The sequence below is a fragment of the Tachypleus tridentatus genome, chromosome 13 (genome assembly GCF_004210375.1).
Source record: "Tachypleus tridentatus isolate NWPU-2018 chromosome 13, ASM421037v1, whole genome shotgun sequence".
Taxonomy (NCBI): Eukaryota; Metazoa; Arthropoda; class Merostomata; order Xiphosura; family Limulidae; genus Tachypleus; species Tachypleus tridentatus.
The window spans coordinates 103,982,897-103,993,919 of record NC_134837.1 but is presented as its reverse complement, the minus strand read 5'-3'; the positions used below and the strand labels follow the sequence as shown (position 1 = coordinate 103,993,919).

Genomic DNA, 11,023 nt, shown 5'->3' with positions numbered 1-11,023 from the left:
ACTGTCTAAACAATATTTTATTCGTAAGATGCCAATTTTTTTCTTTAAAAGTACAAGATCACACTGCGGTCAAACCTCAAAACAAATGTTACTGCAACAATTTCATCAACTTTTAGTGACACTGAAACTTTTAAAAGCGAGTGCAATATTTATCCCTTGTTTTCAAGGATTACAATAACATTTTGAGAAACTTTCCTAATATTATAAATACCCTAACTTAAAAACTGGTCCAACTAACCATAGTTTGCTCATACAGAGATACACTGTACCATAAATTTTTAAAATAAACAGAAACCATCTCAAATATACGTCAGTTTTAGATTGTTTTGAAAGCCCATTAGATACAAGATTCCAAATCTACTGATCTACTGCCAGTTTAACACCTCATTTCAAAAGATGAGAGCATCAAGGGCCTACTTACACACTTCAATTTCATTAAAAATAATCTCGTGCTCACTAACATCGCTTTCAACTGCGTCAAAATATAAGAATAATCCACCATTTCCCTAAAAGAGGGTCTAAGACCAATTGTTTTAACCACAATAGTGTATTGTCTGTCTGTCAGTAAACATTAAAATGACATAACATAAGGGATACTTAATTGTAATTTATACTGTCGTGACGTGATTCAAACGGGCAGATGTCATGAATCATGAGAAAATTTATACACTATAGGTCACAACAGAGCACAATATTTGAATTTCAAACACAAGATAAAAAGTCATTTCTCTTAATTTTGGTTTTATTTACTCTACAAAATACTTTTAGGGACAATGCAGAAGTACATTTAGAGTTAGGGTAAAAGTGCACACACACACACACACACACATACATACATACATAGAACCACAATATCCAGTGTTGGATTGCTTGATTACAGTAATTTTTGTAATAACTAAAGTTTGTCTAATGGTGTATATATTTAAATTTTTGCTTGAAAAGAGATATAAACATCCTAAAATAACGCACCTTCTCACTTATATAATTTAAAAACAAAGATGTTAAGTCAGTTAAGTCTTACAAAGCAGGGTATACAATTAACATTTAATAAATTCATTAGGCATTTAAAAACAATAGGAAGGAAAACGTTAACTAATATTGTCCTCAACACAACTTTTACTTTCCAAGTACTCTGAGCTTGTTGTCTTATAATTTCCTCTTCAGACAACAACTGCCTTTGTTTTAATAAAGCATGTTCTGCAAGTTCTTGGCTGTAAAGCTACATCTCAAACTAGTTTCCAAACATTTTCATCAGTTAATCATTATTAAAAATATAACTAACTTTGTAAAAAGAAAACAAAAAACTTTAATTCCATTTTGTTACATAACAATTAAGCAGTATCACAATTGCAATTTACTGTTTACAATTTTGTTTGAATTATATATCAAATATACATTTAAAAAAACAACAACCTTGGAAATCTTTCTTCCAAACAATCAATCCAAAATGTTTATAACATTGAAAGGTTAATACATCAATTTTCTCTTTGTTTATATCATCCATAACAAAATTTAAATTTAAAACACAAATTACAGAAAACATGTTCAAACTTTTCATTAACAGAAGACTAGTGTATTCTTTATAATCCTGAATGTCAACCCTGCTTTCAAATTTCTTTAAATAAGATATTGAAACGGAGTTAAATCACATCATTGCACCTTTGAAACATTAAAATGGATATTAGTAACACCCTGTAAAAATCTAGTCTGTCTCTAAATGACAGGTCTGACTAAATGTAAAAATTTAATAAGTCAGTAATACGTGCAGTTCTAACCAAAATAACATATTATGGCATTTAAAAAGGTAAATATTATGCATTATTTCTCTAGTATGAATAGGTTTCACTTACTAAGTGGTTAGGTGGAGCAACTGGTTTCTATCTAAGTAATATACATAATGTTACACATTTCACAGATTGAAACTAAATTTTGGATTAGATTAAATCAATTTTAAAAATGGTTTTCCTTACACTTCAAACATGACAGAAGTAAATATCAAAAATGTCTTAGGATGTTGTTACATCCAATTTTAAATATCTATAGCAAAACTGCTCAACTTAACCACAAAGTAAAAAAAAAAAGAGAACACTTTCAGATTTAATGTGAACTTTGATTGGATATAACTGAATTTTACAAAAAATAGAGAAGTTTCCTAAGTATAATAAAAATACACTATACAAAAGTAATTTACAAATACTATAATGATTGTTTTAGTTTAATAGTGACCAATAAATTATACAAATTGCTACATGTTTCACATTTAAAAACTTTCACTGCTCAGTTAAATTACCCAGTGTGTTACCACACTTACATTTATTGTAGCTCAAAGTTTAAAATTAATTAATTCCTTCAGAGGTCAAAACCTAAATTTATTAATTTACTGGAACTAACAAGATTTAATGTTACTTCAATAAAGTCAAAACTTCAATTATAATAAAACGTCTTAACAAGATGCTCATAATTTTATAATCTAAAAGTCAAGTTTTATACCCATTCATTTAAATATAGTCCTAGGAACATTTTCTTTTGCATTTTTATTTTACTAGCTTGCAAAATCTTGTATTTTATTCAATACCTGTTAAGTACAAATAACTATTCAGTAAGACTACCATTCAGCACAACCATCTAAACTTTTAGTCTCAATAAAACTATAATACAATGCATGATATATTTATAAGTGATAAAAACTTATCTGCATTGAGCTGTTAATTAACTTGCTTTAATGTAAAAAATGTTAAATACTAAAGTATATTTTGGAAAGCCATTGCTTTGGACTTAAAACAATGATTCAGTGCTCCCTGCATCTGAAAAAAAATGTTACTGAACTACAGACCAATTTTTACTTTTCTAATAGTCCAACTACTGATATTAAGAACTTCAAACATGTAAAATATGTACTCATACAATAACACAATTTACATCAAGTTGATAAAACATAATGCAACATCAGTACAGAATCTAATTCCCAGTGAAAATATGGGAATAAAACAGGCAAAATGTATTCATTTACAGAAAAATAACTGCATTTCACAGCTACACATTTTTAATTTGTTTTCTAAAAACAAACACCTCTCAGCCATTTTTGTTGTTTTTATGGCTTTATTTTAGTGTGAAGACCAAAAGTGACTATCTAAAACTGTTAAAACAACTTTTTTATCCAGGGTATATGATATGAACAGATATTTAATGATATGACAATATTCTCCATCATTTCTATATTGAGTATCTATTCCATCTTCATCTTTTATATATACCAATTTCTAAACATTTAATTTCCTGTAGATTAAAGGTGTTGGCACAGTGTAACTCTGAAAGGAACCATTTCTTAAACCATCAAGTCTGTAAATAATCAAAATGCCTAACGAGTACTAAACTAACTCTGGTTCTTTTTTAACCACTTTCTTTTCCTGCGTCATCATCAGTGGATCTTGACTATTACTACTATCACACTGTACATGAGATCCAGCCACGAGTTTAACAGGAATGAACAACTTTTCCTCAGTCTCGAGAACCCTGTCTCTCTGGAATGGTGGAGATGGGGAGGAGTTACTGCTGGCTTTAGAGATAGATTGAGTAGGGCTCTGTACAGGACTACACAGAGAAAAGTCTTCCAATGTCAGCTCCAAGTTTGAACTTACTGAATGGCAAGGAGACCTAACCTCCTGTCGTTCTGGTGAATATAGCTCGCTTGGCACATGTTGTTCATGATGAGCAGGAAGATCAATGCTTTCGAAATCTTCATCTTCATCTTGCATGTGAGGAAAGTCTATTTCATCAATATTGAGCACACTTTCCTGGCTTCCTGTAAACTTTCAGAACAAATATCTTTTATTATCTTTTCCTAATTGAGATAAAAATTTTAATAAAATCAAAAAATTTTTTCAGAAAAGTTTTAAGTCTATACAAACCTAAGAAAATTGTTTTCTTTAAATTTCCAAGAAAAAATATTAAGCATTTCAAAACTGTTGCAAAAAAATGTAATTAATATCTATTTAAAAATATCAAAGAGGTACAGTATATCAGCAAAGGCTTCTATTAACTTAACTGAAAATTTAAAACCCAAAATTTTGAAAATGTTTCATTGGATTGTTTTGTAACAAAGTGATAACTTCTTGCAAATATCACACAAGATATTTTATTTGGAGAAGCAACATAATCTGTAGAAAGTAATTCTGAAGTATTGTAAAATGGTTTATTTTTGTTTGCAATGCAACAAAACAAACCATGCAACACGTATATCAAAATGACAGCCCTGGATTTTACCTCCTTTAATGTCTTTTGGTGACTATGTTTTTCACTACTCTATTTAAATTCAGTAATTTTTAAAGGTTGGCACTTAAGATTATGCAGTATTTTGATTAGTTTTGTACATGCCTACACTTATTATATAATAAGCATAAACAAAAGTGTATATCATGCAGCATGATTAAGTTAAAACCACCTTTTATTACAGGTTTGGTACAATATGTACAAGTTTATCTTCACATTAAATGTTGTACCATAACTTTTGATACATGTGTATCTTCATAAAATCTTGTAGACTTGTAATAAACGTTACAAGTATTTTATATACAAAAAAAATCAGATTTTTATTGAAATGTTTACTAAAGATATTTTTGTAAAAGAGTGTTTCTTTACTAGTCTGAGTTTAAAGTTATTTCATGTCATGATTAAAAAACACATTCATTGTCCCAAAAATCTCAAAAGTTATTTGCTTAATCTCAATCCTTCTAAACACATTTCAAATGTTTTCTTTCAGTAAGACTTCATATTCTATGTTCTATACTCTAACTAACTGGGGTTAGTCACTTAACCAACCTCGTAAACATAAAAAAATTAGGAAATAAAGCATATAAATTATGCTTTATTTCATGCTAGAAAGACTAAATATTATAACACTAAAATACAAACATCTAATTTAAGTAGTTCAAGCCTCATAATGCTACATATTTACATATGTATTATTTTTAATATTCAATTTTCAGTCATGCCTAGCTAAAATTTACATAACATTTGCATTAATGCAGTGCATGTGCACTCAAGTCACGTATCCAGTAATATAAAACTGTTCTTTCGTCTTCCCTATTTTGTCTATGTTTTAATGGACAAGTATTTTGCAATATACAACCACATTTCAATTATTATACGTTAAATATGTATACAGATTATTACTATTTAAAAATAAATTACTAATTTATTTTTCTTAAAATATAGAGCAATAAATCAAAAAGTAAAGTAAACAGTTCTCTTCTCACTACGACCTTTGTACTAGACACGTTGCTAAGCCTTTCAAAAAATTTTGCACTTGGGGGATACCAAACAATTTTAGGTTTTAAATATAGAGTTGAGTAACAAAATCATAAATAACTACACTGATATCATAGAATTCCATTAAAATCTATGAAGCTTAGTAACTTTGATGTATTTAAATTTTTAAAAATACGAAACTTTGAGCAGACTAAAGACACAACCTACCTCCTTTAAAACTTGGATCAAAAGATCATGGTGGCCTTTTCACAGATTAAAATGGCTGACAAAACCATTCTAGGGATATTCTAAATTGTTCATTGGTTATTTATGTCATTTACTGAAGTAAGTGTATACAAGGAACTGTTTCAAAAAAAATGAAAAGAGGTGAACAGGGCCACTGATTCTGTACATAAGCAATATCTCAGCAAAATATAAAGACACAAGATTCTTATTTTACATTATCTTGTCAGTATTAGTAATTTGAGTTCCTAATTTATACAAAATTATAGACTTAGTATTTTGACATCACAAATATCTAATTTTAAATATTTGTGCATTAAACATACCATGCGACTCACTAAAATCTATATTTAGATGTGCTGTTTTAATATTTATTTTTAAATTCAGAAATTAACTCATACATATAATACTAAAATTTGATTGCACACTAACTGACAAATTCATAAAATAGTTCAATAAAATTTTAAATGCAAGTCAACAAACACTATGACATGGCCTTTGACCTGTGACCCAACATGAAAGGGTTAATAAACTCAGCTTCATATCTAATTAGTGATGCACATGAATGGATTAAAGAGATTCCCACTCTCCCTGTCCATTATCTAGCAAAACCACAGCCAATGGAATGAGCTTGGAGAAATCAGCAGAGAAAATACCTTGCAGTCTGCTCTCCACTTATAATTTGCATAGTACTTCAATATTTCCTAAACGTGTATGTACATATTATACTTCAATTAGGTTTTACTTGTACAATACGAGACATTTGGAAGTTGTATTGTTTTATAATGTCAATAGCTTTGCTTAGATCTGGAGCAGTATTAAGCATCCACTTGATCCATTACAATATTCATAATTTTCAAATGATCTATATTACTGTATGTAGACTTCCTTTAATGTGTACGAGCATCAGTAGCTTCTTTTAATTTATAGTTGTTTGAATATTTTAACTACATTAGTATTAGTAGTTGTGTGTTTTTATAGCATCATACATAGTTTTCCTCTGATATTTACTTCCAATAATTATTTCCAACTTTTTACACTTACCACAAGTCCATAGTATTTGAGAATATCCATCTTGCACATTGGACAAGATCTTTGGTCAAGAAGCCAAGGGTCCACACATGACTTGTGAAATGTATGCCTCAAGAAAAAAAGAGAACCTTTCACTGCATAGAGCAAAATATTGCTCCAATTTTAATATGTTATGTTAAATAAGTACAGAGGTCATCTAATATTTATCAATTTATTTGAGATTTTCTTAGGCCTTCTTATAATAGAAACTTCTTCCTTTACCAGGCATGATATGAGAAAAGCTCTAATCATATGCTTTCAAGTTACATATTCTATATTTTTTGAACTTAAATAAATCATTTGTCATTCTTCAACAAAACCCATTTGTATTGTTGAAATATCCCTCATAATGCACTAAAAAATAAAATAAAAACATTGCATATAATGGTAATCAACATATTTTTAAAACATGAATCACCTTTTGTTTACATTCACCTACCCTCAGTGTATATGCCAATTAATTGCTTCTTCAAACAAGTTTAATTACCACTATTTGTTGCTTTTTTTTTATTACTTTTGGTTCAGAATAAATTATTATAAAAAGAATAACTTATTCTCTGTTTGTTTACATGTATTTTTGTAATGTACACTAAAGATCTTTCACAAAAAGTCAATTCACTCTCATTGTATGAAAGTTACTTGCCAGAAAGGTCCTTCCAAAATGTATCTAAAATTTCAGTTTTGAGAAAGTTTTACAAACAATTCTCAGGTTTGAAATCAAAACAAGGAAAAATTGACAATAACAGAAGAAACTTGAAAATTCCTTCACCAAATGTACTTTCCTACACACAAATTGTCATATATAATACTTACTTGCATGGAAGGGTTCTCACAACTTCTGCTACTTTGAATATTTCTATACATACAGCACAACATTCAAAATCTCCATTTGCTTCCTGAAAAACAGAAAAGTAAAAAACGAACTGAAAAGAGATGTGAAAAAAATTTACAAACATTTAACAACCATAATATGATCACAATACTATGATGGAAACAAAACTGGTGGTTTTTTGAAAGTTCTCTCAACAAGTCTAAGTACTTTCTTTGTTACCCATCATTAAATGAAAGTTTATAAATTCTAGCTTACTCAACAACACCTTACTGCATAGTGAAGATAAGTGGATGACAAATAATCTAGCAGACCAGTTGCAAGTAAACAACTACAACCAAAGTTGCATTGAAACAATACTAAAAAAGTCTCATTCGATGTTGATGTTTCCAGTATAAAAGTCATGTTCTCATACTGTGTGTTAACTGTTACTTAAACAATATCATTGTTATGTTTCTTTTTTTTAATAGTGACTTCTTTGAAATCTTTGCAGTAGCTTGCAATAATGAACAGTAAATTCTAACTTGTAGAACAATGAATCCAGACTATTTTCAATCCTAAACTTTTAGTCTCTTCTATTCCAACACGTTATTTAAAAATATGCTGGTAAAACTATTACTTACATTGTACAATATTGTTATTTCTGATCTTCAATTAAACTACATACAATTAAACCAACAATCAAGGTTTGTTTATTTTTAAATGGTTTAGCCAAAGAAAATGAGATTCATCTTTAAAATATCTGCCATAAGCATCATTGGAACAGGAACTAGAAGAGCAAATGATGCTTTTGGGGTGGTTCTTGATCCTAGTCCATTAAGGCTGTGGGTGAAGTTAGAGGGGGTCTCTGTGCCATTTGAAGAAACTTGGATGATCAGTAAACAATGGACTTTTGCTACTTTGTTTCATGATGACAATTACGAAAATTGCAATTTAGCTCCTTCCAAGAAACTGATCACTCAGACAAACCAAGTCTTTTTAAAGGGTACGTATAAAATATCATGAATGTTCATGCATAAACCTCACAATTCTACAAGACATTTTTTTTAAACTCAAATTAAAGCATTGTGATAATCATTTTTGAGAACATTTTTACTAATAAAGGAATAAATAATGAATTACATCTCCATCCATGTTAGGCCCCATATGAATATAAATCTAAGCAAATAAACAAGACGTGCTCACTGTTAAGATGAATGATAAAATATTTAATGTTTATCTCAAAGCTGAGACTTTTACTTTAAGGAGTTTATTTCTGAAGTATTGAGATACCTTCTGTTTCAAAAGATGTCTTGCAATATATCTGTGTCTGTCAATCAGCCCATTAAAATTTCATATGTTGATTTGAGTTACACAAAAGCATCAATCTCAGATCATCCGAGTAGTACTAGTATTTTGCCTTGCTCAAATATCCCCAAAATAGGTCACCTTGTTATAAATAAACCATATCTTGAATAAAATCAATACATTATTCACTAAGAAAACCAAAAAGTAATTTCAAATGGAGATCCTTTAACTTTTTCAATAGTGAAATACAATAATGCTAACTAAGTTATTTCAACCTACCCGATCTTCTGTTCTCAAAGTTTTTATGGGTATTTTGTCCAGAGCTTTCTTTGCTGCATGGCAGAGTCGTCTCTGAATAATAATAATAATAATAATAATAATGTTTGTACTACACAGTTATAATGGTAAGTTGTGTTATGGAAATAAAAATACATATTTTCTATTTATTTTTAGAAATTAATGTACATACAATTATTTGATTAAAAGAATTTTATGACTGAAATGAAGTCAATACAGAATTATGTTGTAATAAATAATCTTTATAATGATGTAGACAAAAATTTAGAAAAACAAGGCATCTGCAAAGTTTCTGCTGTTGATCAGGATATAATTTAGGAAATTTAAAAAGTATCAATCATTCTTTGTAGACACAAGTGTAGAGGATGACGTTTTGAAATGTCTTCCTCTATACTTATCTCCACAACAGGCAGTTTCTGTCCAATCTACAAAGTTTCATCAGTATCAGTCATGTTCAAATAAATTGATGGGTATTGTTTTATTTTCAAAATATAATTTTTTTCTATATCTGCAAACATCTTTAAATGTTTCCTATTTTAATTGAATTTCTATGTATTCAAAACTAATGAATGTATATTACGATAGTAAACACTCTTTTACATTATTTTTCTAATTTAACAACAAACATAATATGCAAAATAATAAAAAAGGAATAAATAAGGTTTTAGAAACTGTAAAACACCTTTTCATGTCCATTATTAAAATTTGTTTGTTTGGCATTGCTAATGGTAAAAGTTGTTTTGTAGTGGTTTTATTACAATCAAATTTTTTTTAACTTGTTGATAGCCATTTTAGTATTCAGTTAAACAAAATATTGATTTCAGAACACTAACATAACCAAAGATAATTTTAAATTTTAAAATGAAACCTAAGACTATGTATGATACAAAAAACACCTAGCACTCACTGCTAAAATATCTTTAGCATTCACATAACGGAACCGTTGGACATAGTAGAAGACAAGCCAGGAGAGAGATATGATCACCAGAATTATAAAAAAGATTGATACAAAAAGAACTGAAGTACGGTTGATATTGGAATATCTGAATGTGTTGGGTATTCCAACACTGATGTGCATTTCAACTCTAGTACCATTGTTCACTAGGATAGCAATTCTTTCACCATCTTCTTTACTAATTAACACAGACACGAAGTCAAACACTGCAAATAAACAATATATACAAATATAAATAACAAAATCACAAGTTTAAAACTAACTTTACCATCACTGTAAACTACATATAGAATATCAAAAAAGAAAATGACAAATATTTCACTAAAATCACTAAAATTTCATGCACTCTGAAATGCATTAAATTATGATTTAACAGTTTAATGTTTTAGAGACTGAAATAAAAATATTAATCACAATTTCAATGCAAATAATTTTACTGTCTTGAAATAGTTTATTTTGTTTGTTTCTTTTGTTCTTTCACATCCAAGTATCCAGATAAATCATACCACGAAATTCTGGCACAATGGGCATAAGATTTCCTTGTGGAACAAACTGAAGCAGACTATGATCCATTTAAAAGAACAAAACACAAATATAAAAAAAATACATCCTCTTGTGTGTGCAAAAAATAAAATAAATATTTATGATATTTGTCAAACAAAAGTCTACTTAAAATAAAAATTTTGAAATAAGAGGTAAATCAGTAATTTGTATGTGTTGATTAACTATTGCCAAAAACATCTCTTGAAATTAATTTCTACTAAAATAAAAATTAAATAAAAATTTAAATTATACACAACAAATTATGATAATTGTAATAAATATACAACCATAAAAACAATAACTGACTGACAATTTAAATGAAGTCCAAAAAGGCATGTTCTGTACCAAACATGTTTTGACTAATACATTAGTGTAGCAGGATGAAGGAGTGTTATGTCTCCAAACCCTCTAACTTATTTTTTGTTGTTTTTTTTAATACAGTACATTTTTAAATACTGGTCTCAAATTTCAATGTCTTTATCAAAATTCCATTAAATGCAAGTTAACTTAATATTTCTTTGAAAAAACTGAAAATATTTTTTTCATAAGTA

The 11,023-nt window shown here is 28.5% G+C and overlaps 1 protein-coding gene across 2 annotated transcripts in view; it reads right to left on the bottom strand.

The window, feature by feature from the left end:
• Nucleotides 1-1,282: 1,282 nt before the first annotated feature.
• LOC143240666 (RING finger protein 150-like) overlaps nucleotides 1,283-11,023 on the bottom strand; it is a 43,082-nt gene continuing 33,341 nt past the window's right edge. For both annotated transcript variants that reach the window (XM_076483467.1, XM_076483466.1), the window contains 5 exons: nucleotides 9,882-10,135; nucleotides 8,957-9,028; nucleotides 7,375-7,457; nucleotides 6,535-6,631; nucleotides 1,283-3,809 (listed from right to left, as the gene is read on the bottom strand). In XM_076483467.1, coding sequence (XP_076339582.1) covers nucleotides 3,369-3,809; nucleotides 6,535-6,631; nucleotides 7,375-7,457; nucleotides 8,957-9,028; nucleotides 9,882-10,135 — 947 coding nt within the window. In that variant the 3' untranslated portion in view covers nucleotides 1,283-3,368. The remainder of the gene's footprint in view (nucleotides 3,810-6,534; nucleotides 6,632-7,374; nucleotides 7,458-8,956; nucleotides 9,029-9,881; nucleotides 10,136-11,023) is intronic.